This window comes from Tyto alba, unplaced genomic scaffold, assembly GCF_018691265.1.
Source record: "Tyto alba isolate M040663 unplaced genomic scaffold, T.alba_DEE_v4.0 Super-Scaffold_40, whole genome shotgun sequence".
Taxonomy (NCBI): Eukaryota; Metazoa; Chordata; class Aves; order Strigiformes; family Tytonidae; genus Tyto; species Tyto alba.
In genome coordinates, this window is record NW_024881316.1 from 27030088 (window position 1) to 27045590 (window position 15503).

At 33.0% G+C, this 15503-nt stretch overlaps 1 protein-coding gene across 2 annotated transcripts in view; it reads left to right on the top strand.

Annotated features, from left to right (window-relative positions):
- CSMD1 (CUB and Sushi multiple domains 1) overlaps positions 1–15503 on the top strand; it is a 1179538-nt gene that overhangs the window by 1008088 nt on the left and 155947 nt on the right. For both annotated transcript variants that reach the window (XM_042802880.1, XM_042802881.1), the window contains exons 37-38: positions 707–811; positions 11831–11949. In XM_042802880.1, coding sequence (XP_042658814.1) covers positions 707–811; positions 11831–11949 — 224 coding nt within the window. The remainder of the gene's footprint in view (positions 1–706; positions 812–11830; positions 11950–15503) is intronic.

Genomic DNA, 15503 nt, shown 5'->3' on the forward strand with positions numbered 1-15503 from the left:
GGAGGGAACACAATTGGAGCACCAGGCCTGGATTGGCTGATACTCTATGTCATGTGATGTTATGCTCACCATATAAAGGAAGGAGAGGGCGGGAAGGCATGCTCTCACTTCCGGGATCACTGCCGTGACATCTTTGTGTTTCAGGATTGCTAGCCGGGAACAGGCAGGGTGTTGGTCGGCAGATGGTGAGCAATTGCATTGTATATTACCCGTTTATACTGTCACCATATTATTTTATTACTCTTATTAGACTGTTTTTATCTCAACCCACGAGTCTCCCTTTACCCCTCTAATTCCCTCCCCTTTCCCAAGTCAGGGAGGGTGGGCAAGTGACTGCGTGGTGTTTGGCTGCTAACCAGGCTCAAACCACGACAATGTTGAAAAAAGTCAGATGGCAGTTGAGCTTGTTCTCATAATCAAATCCTTTACTTATGTGATTGTTCTCTGTTTACTCCTCTTTTTTTCTATCCAAGTCAGTGAAGTTTCATCCAAACATGATGGGATCTTGTTGGATGGTACTTACTAGCCTCTTAGTATCATGGCTTGTAATCAAAATTTTCTTGCAGCTTCAAGAGAAAAGGCAGAACATAGTAGAATGTTTGAGATTTCCATGCACATAATGAGAAGAAAATAAGCCTGTCTGATTCAGTCCTGGTTATCTCTTTTCAGTATAAAACTCTTTATTCCATAACTTTTTTTTTTCCAGGTACGACTGTGCCGGCATTGTTGAACAGCACCTCCAATCAACTTTACCTGCATTTTCACTCTGACATTAGTGTGGCAGCAGCTGGTTTTCACCTGGAATACAAAAGTAAGACTGCTTGTTTTTTGAAACTGTTTCAGGAAAAAGCATGCATATGGAAAGGGAAAGAGGGCATTTATATCATTCTTTTTGGTTTGTGTTTTTTTTTTTTTTTATTTCCCTGACTACCAAAGTCTTTTTGACATAGATGTGATATAAGTGCTATCAAACTGAAATTTTAAAAGAAATGACATTTGAAATTGCTGAAAACAGCTTTCACAAATTAACAGTATATAACAACTCAACCTAGCAATTCACAACATTTTTGAAAGGTGGGAATTAATTGTGGAGTAGGGTTTTTTCAACTTATTTTAGCTTAGTTCTGAAATACAAGTAACAAAAAAAAAAAAAAGAAGAGTTAGTTTTACTGCTTAGAAATAGATACAACCAGAACAGATAACACGTTCTTTTTTTTTTTTTTCCTATTTATGCATGCATATATATTTATTCTTTGCTGTTCTTTCCTTTCCTTCAATTTTGTTTCCCTCACCAAATTGCTGTAAATTAAAAAAAAAAAAAAAAAAAAGACATCATCTCAGAGCTACAAGAAAATACTAAAATTATCTTGGTAAATCACTTACGGTAAGAGCAGAATAACCTAAGAATTTTAATGGCAAATTCTGCTATATATTAACTTTTCATGTTTTGTGAGCATCTTGGTTCTAAAATACAGAGGTTTGGTGTTATAATCATCAATGTATTTTCTCACATATTCATATTTAATTTAAACATGCATGTTTATATTACTTCTCTCAGAAGTTTTAAATACTATAGAATAGTAATTCAGCACATAGCATTGCATAGTAATGTTTTTAACTGGAAATAGGTATTCCTAATATTCTAGTCTCTAAAAAAATAATATGATGATGAGATAACAGTGTGATGAATGCTTTGATAAAGGTCACAAAGTATATCTTCTTTAATTTTTAAATATGAACAGGATCTATTTTCTTACGAAGGGCATTCAAGTAGTTTCTTGAAAATTGAGTTTGTTTTTGCATTATATGCATTCCAATATCAAAGTCTAAAAATATTAATATTCTTAATAATAATTACTTCTTAATAATCTTATTAAGAAATACACATAAGTAAATAAATACATGGATGATCTTTATTAAACTCTGTTTAGGACTGAGATTAAAAATTGTGTAAAATTTAAATAGGAATTTTGAAAGACTAGATTTTCAGGTCATAACAAATATTTTAAACTAAATATAATCCACAAGATAGTTTAATGTTTTCATTTAGTTTCCTGTTTATTTCAAGCATGTATATGCAAGCATGTTGTAGGTCTATTTGAATACAACCATTCTAATGGCGATGCAGAATGAAAATAAGACTATTACTTCTGCAGAAATTTTGTTTAGAATCTACTATTTTGACAAAGTTCTCTTTTTTTGTCTGGGGAGCCCTCCTCCCCAGTTGGTCAGCCTGTTTTCCTCCTCAAGCCTTTCCCCTTAACCTTCAGTGAAAGTATAATTCCACATGAAGTGAAAAGAAGTAGATTTATTTTAGGATGCTGCTGCGCAATGAACATTTTGAAGTTCAGTATTTATCTTTATCAGTTTTATTATCCCCTTGACTCCTGAAAAAAAAAAAAAAAAGTGTTCTGTGAACAAGTAAAAAGTGTTTGGGAGCATGCAAGGTCACTTGAATTTACGTTTTTGTTTGTCTCCTAATTGCCAGTCCCACAACTGTGCTCTGTTAAAGCATCTACTGACTTCAGTGGTGCCAGTATTTCAAGGCCTGGGTTTTTTACAAGTGCAACTCAGTACAGGTGAAGGTAACAAGATGCAGATATTGCTGTGTAACAAGATGCAGATATTGCTAGTGTTTGATTATGAATTCTGAAGCCTGTGATCATTCGGTCACCTATTATTTGAAGCAATATTGGAAAAACAAAGATCTATAGTTCAGAAGTAAATCTAAAATTTGGAATAAAAAAGCCATTTTCCTGAGGGGTTGTCTTACTGAAGCAAATACAAAAATGCCTGGTGTCTGGGAAAAAGCATTCAACATTAAATGCTGTGTTAGAACATCAGATACTTTTGATAAAAGCAACTGAAATTAAGGTTAGATTCACAGTCTTTCTAAATAAAATGCTTTGCTGCTGTAACATTCAGCTATAATATAAGAGGCCTAATTTCAATTCTTTCATCTTACAGAAATTTGAATGTCTGAGTAGTCATAGTGGGTGTCCTCAATATCTACTTTTAGGGCTGTTTCACTTAATAATACAAACTAAGCAGCTGTAAGAGGATTTGTATAAGTATTGTAATTACTAGGAAAAATGGTCAAGCATTCAGATTCAGCTTATATTTAAACATTTTGTAAGAAGTAGTAGAGCACTAAGATCTAATATATAAAGAACACATCACCATTGTGATGCCAGAGACCTATGTTTAATGTGTACATTTAGAAGAGAGCTGGACCTGGATGTAGGCAATTGTTGATGGTACTTAAGTAGGCACACGGTTTTCCATTCTTGTTCAAATACATATTTTAAAATTTTATAGAATGGAATTATAGAAGAAATCTTAGCAGTTATTCTCTTTTGCCAATATGCTCTGTATATGTCCATGAAAAGGATGTTGCGCTGAGCAGCAGCAATGGAGATTCAAATCATTGCAGGTGACAAGGTCTTCTCTCTTACTTTCTGTAAGGTGTCAGTAACTGCTTTGCAGGAATCTACTCTGTTGTCTTCTTTCAGTTTGTCTTTATTGAGGACAGAGGGAAAGCAATGAATCCTGGACCCTCCAGTAAGAAAGGCCTTTTTACCCATTCATCAGTTCTACTGTTTATTGTAGAACTTCTCTTTGATTTTATGTAGTCCAAACAAAAGAAAATTCAGTGACATATGGAAAAATTAGTATTTTGAAAGTGAATGACAGATTTCCAGAAAGGTTTATATAACATCTCTCATTTCCTGATCAGAAAGCAAGCTGAGGGGACACAATAGAATAGAGAGAGGAAGAGAGAGCACAGAACTGAAGAGAGATTATTGGTTAGTAAGAGCTAGTATCAGTATGAATTCATTTAAAAAAAACAACATAATTATTCCAGTTTATTTGAGCTGAAAAACTTTCCCTTAGTTATGTAAAAGAAAATAAAATTAAATAGAAATAAATGACAATATAATCATGAACACAAGCCAGAATTAATATGTATTTATGTATTTTAAAAACCTCCAGCACAACACTTCAGCAATGTAGATGCAAACAATTAGTTATTTAATGTTGTTTTACCTGTGGATAGACAAAAAGTTCATAGAGAAGACTAAATTGTAACTAGTCCTTAGAGAACTAAAATTGATGGGCACACTTTATCTCATTTTCAACTAGGTCATTTTGTTCTTTAAAATATTTTGCTATAGAAATTTGGTGGGTATTCTGTGCCTCTGATTAAAATTTAATAATGGTTGTATTGGAAGTATTTTATTTATAGCTATGCTTATTTTAGTATTTGAGTAACACTTTTATGAATTAAAATGCACTTGTATATAGTTTCTGCTCATTTGTGGAAAGGGAATGGATTTGCTTATGAAGTTTTTTTCCTGAGAAATCATTTGATTCTTCTGGGTGAAGAGTGGATTGAGAGCAGCTGTGAAGAGAAGGACTTGGGGGTACTAGTGGATGAAAAGCTGGACATGAGCCAGCAATGTGTGCTTGCATTCCAGAAAGCCAACTGTATCCTTGGCTGCATCAAAAAAAGCGTGACCAGCAGGTTGAGGAAAAGGATTCTCCCCCTTTACTCCACTCTTGTGAGACACCACCTGAAGTACTGTGTCCAGCTTTGGTGCCCCCAGTATAAGAAAGACATGGACCTGTTGTAGTGGGTCCAGAGGAGTCCATGAAGATGATCGGGGGCTGGAGAACCTGCCTGACAAGGGAAGGCTGAGAGAGCTGGGGTTGTTCAGTCTGGAGAAGAGAAGGGTCTAGGGAGACCTTATAGCGTCCTTCCAGTACTTAAAGGGGGCCTACAGGAAAGATGAGGAGGGACTCTTCATCAGGGAGTGTAGTGATAGGACAAGGGGTAATGGTTTTAGACTGAAAGAGGGTAGATTTAGATTAGATATAAGGAAGAAACTCTTCACTGTGAGGGTGGTGATGCACTGGTGCAGGTTGCCCAGAGAGGTTGTGGATGCCCCCTCCCTGAAAGTGTTCAAGGCCAGGTTGGATGGGGCTTTTAGCAACCTGGTCTGGTGGAAGGTGTCTCTGTTTTTGGTAGGAGGGTTGGAACTAGATGTTCTTTAATGTCCCATCCAAACCAAACTATTATATGATTCTATAATTTCTTTCAGTCAAAACAGATTAAAAATTCACAGTTCTGATTTTTCATCAGATTTGAGGGAAATCCACAGAGATCATGGCTTCATTTTATTTTCTAATATAATGGACCAAAATACTAAACTTCATGGATACCTACATCCCACATGGTCTACAGCCTTAGAGTTCTTTTCTTCTTCTACACATACATAGTTTACAGTTAGCAATAACTGAAATTATATGTACGCATCAGAGAACACTGGATCCTTTAATATGATTTTAGATATAACTGTTTTGGAAAGAGAGAAAGGTGTCTATCTTTGAAATTGAGAAAACTTCATAAGGTGAAAATTTACAAATCCTCTTTTCACATTTTGCATTGTATTGCTTTTATTTTTTTTTTTTTTTTACTTTCTTTTAACTTGGGAACCAGGCTTAATGCTTAGTCCTTAAACATTTAAAACATTTTAATAAACTTATTTAAGTAAATGAGCTTTGTTTTAAAGCTTTGGAGAATGAATAGAAAATACTACATGAACAGGAAATGCAATGAAAGTTACTATGTACTCATTGCTCCTTGATTAACAAGAATGATAAATCATTAGAACTAAAACAAAACACTTCCTATGCAAACTCTCAGTAGGTGAAACAGTGTTAGTCCTGGAACAATGAAGTGATGACCTTCCACTTTAATATAATTTCTTCTCTAGTGAGAAGACCTTTAGGAATTACAGTGAAGTCAATTAGGTTTCTAACTATAGATATTACCAGAAAACAAACAAACAAACAAACAAAAAACAATTTGCCATAAGGAGCTGCCAATCACAACTCCAAATAGCTTCAAATCTTACATTAGCAGGCTAAAACAGGGACAGAAGAGACAAAGTGGACCTATTACTGTTTCATCTAGCTTTATCTTCTGCATGCATTTCAAATTAAAGTAGTAAGTAAAACTGCTCTAAACTAACCATCCCAGAATCCTGCAGAGCCCTGATGTCGTTATATGCAAAGTGTCTTCATAATGACATTAGGAAATGAGAATTATTTAGGAACATTCCATTCATCCCAGAAGAACTTTGAAGGGGGAAGGATCAGTGGAGGACAGTGTCCTTAAGTCATTCCTAAATTATTTATGCAGAATAGAAGTTATTTCTCTAGAATATAAATTGTACATTAACGCAGTATTTTAAAATACATGGATGAGTTTCTACTTAAAAATTTATTTTCACCAGTATAAATGCTATAAGAATACCTGGTTTTAGATCAGTATGTTAAGGAAACCTGCTTTCATTCAGTAAAATATATTTAGTTTGCTATCATTTGTTCACATATCTTATATTCATTCCACACTATATATTGCTGTTTTAAAATAACTTTATAGAATTTCATAAATACTTTATAAAACATTCAGCCACTTATGAGAACTTATTTTAATCCTACATATTTCATGATAATTGAAATTATTGAATAAGTATTGTTTTATTTCTTCAAAATTTGTTTTCCTTTTAGCAATATGTCTTTCTCTTGTCCTCTCCACTTATGGGTTCTTTCTATGTATGCCTTTATTTTCATGGGAAGGATCTGGGCAGTCTGTTCCTGCAAATCTAGGTTCATGTCTAACTGAGACAGTGCACATATTCCCTTTGTAGCCTTCAAAAACACACAGGTCTTATGGTGAACAATATAATTTTGTCATTTACTTTAAGATGTTTTTGTGTTAGACATCAAGAATGTAGGTAAGAATTGGTCATCCAAGTTGAGTAGTCATACTTAATTTGTATGCTACAGTCAAACTGATGACTTAGTGTTTTTTCTCTTTGTTTCTTTGTCTTTTTTTTTGTTTGTTTTTGTTTGCTTGTTTGTTTGTTTTCAAAGTCAGATATATGAACTCACTCAAATTAAAAGAAATAATTGGTCAGTGCATTATTAAAGATTCATTCTGGTCATAACATAATTGTAGAGTATTGTTGAAAGCCACTGTGTGGTATTGTTTCTTGTTATTTCAGAAGGGGTTTAGGTGTTAAAATGGTTTCAGTATCCTATGGTGAAAAACAAAGCAGTAAAATGTGCAACAGATAACTGTAGAAAAGACAGGAATTAATAATTTAAACTAATCCTTCATATGCATGTGGGTTTTTTTCCCAAAAAACTGTGGTAGAATAAATAATATAATTATATTCAAAACCGCCAAGAAGTCCAATCAAAATGTGCTTTGTTGTGTTTCTAATATGTACAACAGTAGGAAAAGTAAATATTCCTACTACTTGATTGAATTCCTTCTAATCTGAATGAACAAAGGAAACAACTATCCAAACGGTATGGTTTAGAAATGTGCCTGTTTAATTCAATTGAATTTGTGGGTACTGATGTTTCAAGGTTGCTCTTAAAATCTCATTTATTAATTCAGTAGTAGTTTCAATATTTTATTTAATATACAAACAAATAAAACAAGAAATATGGAAATACTGTGTGTTTGGTCATGCATCAAACTGCTTGAAGCTCTCGGTCAGATTTGTTTTAGTAAGAGCTGAATTATGTTTAACAGAGACACATATGTTTAGGCCACAAATATCAGTCAATATTGTGTGAATATATCCAAATATATCTATTAGTAATAAAATAATTTGGTAAAAATCCTGTTTTATGCAACTGATATTTTAATAGGCATCTAGCCTTATTTTAATGTCATCTAGCCTTATTACATTAAATTATAGTATGTATGGGACAATTCAGCATCATTCTTTTTGTAAGCTTTTGTTTTACCACTATAAGCTTACTTTTAATTACTGTGTCCTTTTGTAAAGCTTCTCTATTGCATGTTTTCAAGTGTTAAAGGTTCTCAGAAGCTGAAGTTTTGGATTCACTGGTAAGGAGATTAGAGAATAATGACTTTTGTAGTACTTCTCTATCATAAAGTTCTCTAATAAATTCAAAGATAAAAATCATACTAACAGAGAATCAAATGTATTCTTCTAAGTAGCATATTTTTTTCACAGGTCTAGATTAAGATCTTTCATGCCATTTGCTCTTTAATGTGGCTCTTCCGTGCAGCAATCTTTTCTTTTTCCTTGTGTTAAAGCAGATGTGAATCATAAATATGCCATTTTTAATTTAGCAAGTTCCTGATCCTATCAGTATACCTATACAACTTACTAGCTGTTGATATGAATCTGACCCTTCTTGCAGTAATTCACTGAGATAAATACATTTTCTAGGCTGGTGTCTGAAGCATGCAGTTTTGGAAGAAACAGCTTGGGTTTTGATATCATCAAAACAGCAAGAACAATTCACTCCAGTTTGATGTTTGTAATATAATAAAGAACAATATGTTTCAGTTAGCCACATAAGGACAGGAGGAAGGAATTAAAAAAAGAAAGCCTGATGACTTTTGGTCAAACTGTCAAGAAATTTTTGTGTTGTTCAGTTTGCAGCTTTCTGAAACGGACACTAATGGGCATTCACATTGTCAGATATGCCAGCAAGGATTTTCTTTCTGCCAGAAATGGCAGTGATGTTTGGACAGAATTTGAGGTAATTGTAGGCATGTATATAATTATGGAGGTAACGCATATTTGTCTTATGCCACAGTGGAGCCAAGAAAGTATTTATCAGGCAGTAAGTGGAAGAAGGTCATAGAGAGGGTTATCATTCTTGACATTGATGTGTTCTCTCTTGTACTGCATAGCAGAATCTGAGCTCTGAAGAGCATGCACTAAGCAATCCTTGTCCTTTTTTGATTGCTTGGACCTGACATTCAACATGTTTTCCCTTTATTACTGACTGTTCACATACAATCTAGTTTATTGCATTTGAGAGTCTCTGAATATTTAAGTTCTCTAGTTTTTGCCCTGATACCAGAATTTGTTTGATTTCTCCTAGGCATTCTTTAGATTTTTGGACCAGTTCTAACTAAACTAGTTATCTAACTAAACTAGTCTAGTATTATGTAATGATTAGAATGATGAGATTGAGGATTCAGAATAGTATTTGACTCCGTTTCCAAATTTCTCTTTGCTTTTGGTGAGGTAATATTGCTTCTTAATGTCAGGTATATCAAATAGAGTCAATTAAGAGTGGGTTTTTGTGATATTCTGATAGAATATTTTATATTATAAATTCTATCATTAGACCAAATAAGTAGCATATACAAATTATTATTCAAAGTTTAAGCAGCTAGCAAAAATAAAAAGGTTTTATTAAGTTATTAGTATCTCTTAAAGATAAAATACATAGTGTAAAACTGTATCTAACAGTTGCACAGAAAACTACTTTGAAGATTTTCTTCTGATCATAGTCTATTTAAATTCTGTATGCTATTGATAGAAAGAGCTATATTACAAGCACATTTTTAGTATTGCTATGCAGTCACCGTTATAAAACTGTTTCTGCAGAAATATCTGCAAAAGTAACTTTATTCATACAGATTTAATACTGCAGGCCTGTAACTCTCAACACACAGGAATGCTGAGTTCAGCCAAAATACAAATTTCTTGAAGACAAGAAATGACCTTATATTCTTATGCATAATGAAATTAATTTATATTCACAGAATTCAGCAGGTACATTGCTATCTATAAACAAATCAGTCACAATGCCTTTGTTAGGTACTTATTTGTTAAATAATGGTGAGTTTGGAGAAGTTCTTAATTTTATATTCTATTCAAGAGTGGGAAGGGTAAGGAAATGTAGAAATAAGTCTCGATTCACTTAAACTGTGTCTGAACACTGGATTCTCAAATTAATAAATAACAATCTATATACTTTTTTTGAATTTTTTTTTTTTTAATTTTTTGAAGTTTGAATTATTACCCTTCACTTAATGTTGGAGCAAACAGGCAGTTTGTGTAAATGCAGATCACAGGTATTTAGTACCTATATTCAAAGATATTTTCCAGGCATAGATACATTTACATTATTGAGGAATACAGAGTGAATGACCAGAAGAATGATATTAGGTAACTGCAGTAAAACCAAAACCATCGAAGTTAATGATGGCATCCTCATGCCTATTTGGAACATTATAGTTCCATATAACGACCATACATGACATCCCTACTGGCCACATGAAATCACCATAACATCATTTGAAAGTTGATAATATTGGTAGAACATCAAAATTCTGTGGTAGAAATTGCTGAAAATCTTTAAAGTACATTTAGATATTTTCCTAAATTATAGATTCCAGTTCACAAAGGAATTACTTCAGGGAAATCCTGTAACTTGCAACTATTAAATAATTTGTTATATGTTAATTTAAAAATATTTAGTTTAATAACTCTTCCATCAGTTGTTATGAAGACTGCACTTCATTCCTTGATAGCTTTCACTCATCATTAAAATGGCTTGCCATTATCACTGTTCATTCCTGAAAAATGTGAAATGTAGTAAGACTCAAGATCACAGGACATAGAAAGTACATACAGGAATATGGAAGTTATTTCCAAGAAAGAAAAAAAAAAAAAAAATTACTCAGCAATCTTATTTTCAGGTGAAAGCATAAAAGCGATTTCAAACTTCTGTGTGTTTCATTAGGGAAAATATATATACTTCAACTAAATCTTGAGCTGCAAAAAGTGACTGTGAGTGAAGTGGGAAACACAAAATTCTTCTATGTGTATCTAAGATTTGTAAGGCATTTGCATTTGAGCGATGAAAAGTAGATTCATAAAGGTTTAGAGTGTAAAGTTATTAATAAAATATAGCGGTTACATATTTATGTAGTAACTTCCTCTAATTAATAAATGACTTCACAATTAATATTATACATTTTTAATTTATTTTTGACTTCAAAGAAAGTTTTTAATATTATAAGGGGAATGAGATTCTGTCTTCAGAACATAAACCAACAAACTAATTCTGCTGGTGCCTCAGTTTGCAAATAAAATCTTAAAAGCACAGAATTATTTAATCTAATCAGCAGTTTCTCAACTATCTTGTTCATTATGAGCCTAGCAGAGATGATATTTAATTTTTAGTTGTACTGAATAACAAACTCTTTAGATAGGCACCCAAGTTAAAAAAAAAAAAAAAGGTGATATGTGCTTGGCAAAAATCAGAATCTAGTACTTTAGGTTGCCAAATTTAAGTGAACACATTTGAGAAATTACTAATCATGTAAAGTCTTTGTAAAATTACTCTTCTGTTTGCTAACACCTGGCTTAAAAATAGTTAAGAACAGACAGTCATGTCACACTTATGCAAATATTTAGTTTTGGGTTAAGAGGACTAAATTTTAGATGTCTGAAATTCTTTATAGTCAATGAGGTTGTCTAAACAATAGGAACACCCTAGGCCTTTAGCTACTGTTTCAAAAGGCTCTACCACCGAACCTCAGTAGTTCTGCTCATCTGTTGTTGAAAAGAGAGAATATACATGTGTTTCCCTCTTTCTCTCTCCATTTCCTTCACAAGTATAAGAAAAGAAAAAAACCCCATAATTTAAAAAAGGCTGTTTAATATACTAGAATTACCATACTGTTTGAAGACAATAAAATGGCGTAGTATATCATAGCAACATGACATAGTAATTGGTACATTCACAGTATATAGTTTTTGTGTTTCAGTCATACCATCTGTATTCTGCAGGGCAGTTCTGAAAACTATGTTTTAAACAAATTTGAGTTTAATGTTGGAATAAATTTTTTATTAATGTTGTTTTAAGAAAAACAATGCTGTGGAAAAACTTCATTAGAGCAGAGAATATCAATGAAGAGCTGTTGTCCACTTATCTATGTTTTTTCAATCTTTGTGTTTACTTTCCTCAGCTGTAGGCCTTGCTGCCTGTCCAGAACCAGTAATTCCTAGCAATGGGATCAAATCAGGAGATAGATATATGGTGAATGATGTTTTGTCATTTCAGTGTGAGCCAGGATATACATTACAGGTATTTATTTCTTTTTTCTTCAAATTATAAACTGTGGAAGAATTGCAACAAAATGGCAATAGACCTACCCAAAATCTATTTTAATGATGAATCTGTAGTGTGTCCATAGAGGTGTATTAAGTAGAATTTATGTGAGTACTCCCACATTATAAAGCTATGAATGTATAACATGTCTGGCCCTCAGTAAATCTGGGCTGGCAAATCTTGTCTCAGATTAACATATTGTTGAGCAGTAAAAAAAACATCAAAATGGACAAGAAAATAACATGGTTAAAATGCTTTCTCTAGAAAATTATTTTAGTACTATGCTTATTGAAACTGTACTGTGCTTTTCCATTTTTGGAAGTGGTTCCTCTAGGTGAAATTTTAACCATAGTGGTAGAAATACATCATGAGATTTCGTATTCTGCTCATAAATTGTAGAATTTAGTTTCTAAAGCAAATTTTATTCATGCTAAATCTACTCTTAAAATCTCTCAAGGAAAGAAGTGTTACCAATTAGTTCACAGATTGGGGATATACACTGTTCACACATTTTTAGTTTCCCATGGTGGATGTGTTACTGAGCTGCTGTTTGTAAATGTCACAGCACTATGTAAATCTAGGACTGAAAGATTTTTCTTCCCTCATTAGATCCTCTAACTCATTTACATATATCCCATCACTGATGTGGTATGCCGTAAACATCTGAGTTCAAAATCTTTTGGGTGGTAATAGGTCCCACTCAAGACAATGTAAAAACATACCAGTGTATCAGAGATAGCAAAGCGTCATAACTTCTGCTCCAGAGAACGATTAAGTCATGGCTCCTTATGCAATGCTTGCTGAATTAGCTGTCTCTCAGCATATATAGGCTTACTCTTTAGTCTCAGTATTCCTTACCATTTTCGTAAAATTCAGAGAGGATTCAGACTGAACATCTTAACTCTAGGCTGTCTGTGGGAACACCTACACTTGAAAAGTCTCTCTAGGTAATTAGGAATATGCTTACCTTTTCAGTCATGTATTACAGATACAAGATCAAGTCTTTAATGTAATCTGTGCTCTTTACATTTATAACATGACTTGAAACAGACTGTATCAGAAACACCCCATATCCATAGCAAAAAATATTCTATCATACTAGTATCCTACTAATTAGAAAAGATACAATAATTGTGCACAATAAAGCCTACTGTACCCATCCTGAGCACTCACTGCTCATTTAAGGGTTTGAGGATTGCTTACAAGCCAGCTGATGGTTCATAATATAAACTACTTAAGTTCTTCTGTTTCCAGCAAGGGAAAATTTAATATTATTTTGAAAATACCTACTGTTTTAAAACCTTTAACTGTTGGACTTTATTAACTTTGTTTTTCCTATTTTATCTTTCCCTTATAGCATATTTTGTAGATAGCAGTAATGTCAATAAGAAAATGAAAGATTTGATATAACATTTTTATTATACTTCAAAAGGACCGTCTGTCATTAAAGCTTGACTCCCAAATAGATTCTGACTTCCGTTTAAAGACTGCTAATGAACCATTAACCTTTTTCTATTTCAAAGTAGCATTAAATTTACTATATGATGAAATGCCATTTACTGCAGATCTATCTGTGTTGCTGTAGCCAAAGCAATGGTATGGGAACTGAAATTTGATCTTCAGTGCTATTAATTTGTTAGAATGGGGTGTTGGCATGCTTCTAGCCTGGGTGAAGCATCGCAGTTCAGTAACTGTCACAAACCACAGACTATTTCTGATAGGTAGTTTGCATTGTGACACATTGTTTTGGAAGTGAAAAAAGTTGAGGAGGTAGATACACAAAAGAATGAGCATTTGGTCTCAGGGCTAGAAAACAAGTCCAAGCACTTTCAGTAGCACAGATGTAGCTTATAGGTTCTTATAGTCCTTTTCTATATGTATTGAGCTAAATTTATTGTTATTAATCCCTAGACTCAGGAAATTCTATTTCAATGCTGAATCTATCTGGAAGTCAGCCTATAATAAACTTGGTTACACAACATTAAATATAATTATATTTTAACAGTTGTGGGATTAAATCAGAAGTAATCTTTTCTTTGCCTTATGAGAGTTTCCTATTTTGAATATGTGTAGAAAAGTTGTGTGGAATTCTTTATGTATTTTTATTCATTTCCACCATATGGTGAAGGGATCAGGATCTGATGGTGATGCTGGTAGACTGTCACGTAATTACTGTTCATATAATTGCCAATAGGTGTTTAACACCTCATTTCTGTGATCCAGGCCACTGCTTCTGAGCTGTAAAAACTGAAATATCTATAGGTGAACATCTCATTGTCGGATAAGCTTATAGCAGTGATCTAATAAAAAAAAGTGAAAAATTTACCCTAAGCTAACTGTTTCCTCTGGAGATGGAATATCATTTAATCCAATTTTTTCCATCTAAAAACCAGTTATCTAATTTGAATCAGATATTTAGGGTCTCGTTGTGACACTAGAGATAACCAGCCACACACCCCCAAGGGCTGATCCATACTAAGATTTTGTGTTAGGACAGGTACCCTACTCTGAAAGTATCGTCTTTCTTCACTGATTAGTATATCAAAAGGTTAACATGGATATCTAACTTTTCACTGCTTATGTTTGATGGGGTGACTCCTACTTATATTTCCCATCATATTGTACACTCTTCTCTCCCTTTTTTTTCAACTATGAAACATCTGAATTTTGCATATGAAAAAAAGGCAATGAGTCAATTTTTATGATATGGATTAGAAATAGATAACCCTCAAGATACAGCATATTGAATTTTCTGTCTGTACTTAAAATAGTACTGCTGAAATATTGAGGTAGAGTGATAACGGTAGAATATGAATATGTCAAATATAGCTGGAATGAGTACAGGAAACCTTTTGGAGATACATATTGTTAGCCCTTACTCGATATTTTTGATCTATTTTTACTTAGAAAAAAATGAGAAATATGAGTTCATAAATACATTATCAGTATAAAGCAAACGTATTTGTGAGGAAGAGGTCTGAACATAAGAAACTGGTCTGTGTTAATGCTAAACTTTAATACACTGTGTACATCACTATCACAAACCACACAATATCTTTTGTCCATATGCAAGTCTTTTCTGTAATCCTTGAATATGGCTAACTGCACTTTTATTTTTATATTTACAGGGATTCTATAATGAAATAATCCCTTAAAATTTCATAGCATATTGTTCCTTAACTGTAATTCTTACCTCTTTTTCCATACATATACAAAATTAATCCTAACTATGGTATCTGACCTATATAAAACCTAGTTTCATTATCTTGTCTAAAGTGTAAAACAAAAGACCTTCAATATCCAAATTCAATAAAAAAGACTTTGAAACTCTTCAAAATATTAATGAGAATTTCTATGTTGTATGGACTCTGCTGCAAGAAAGTGCATATACATGTATGTTTAGCATGTTGCACAGACAGGAGAAGTAAAAATGGCTCCAAATTAAAAAGAAATATTAATGAAAATAAGGTTCTACAATGCACAGTATGTTTGCTATTCAACAAGTACAGATCAGCATAACTTTGAAGATC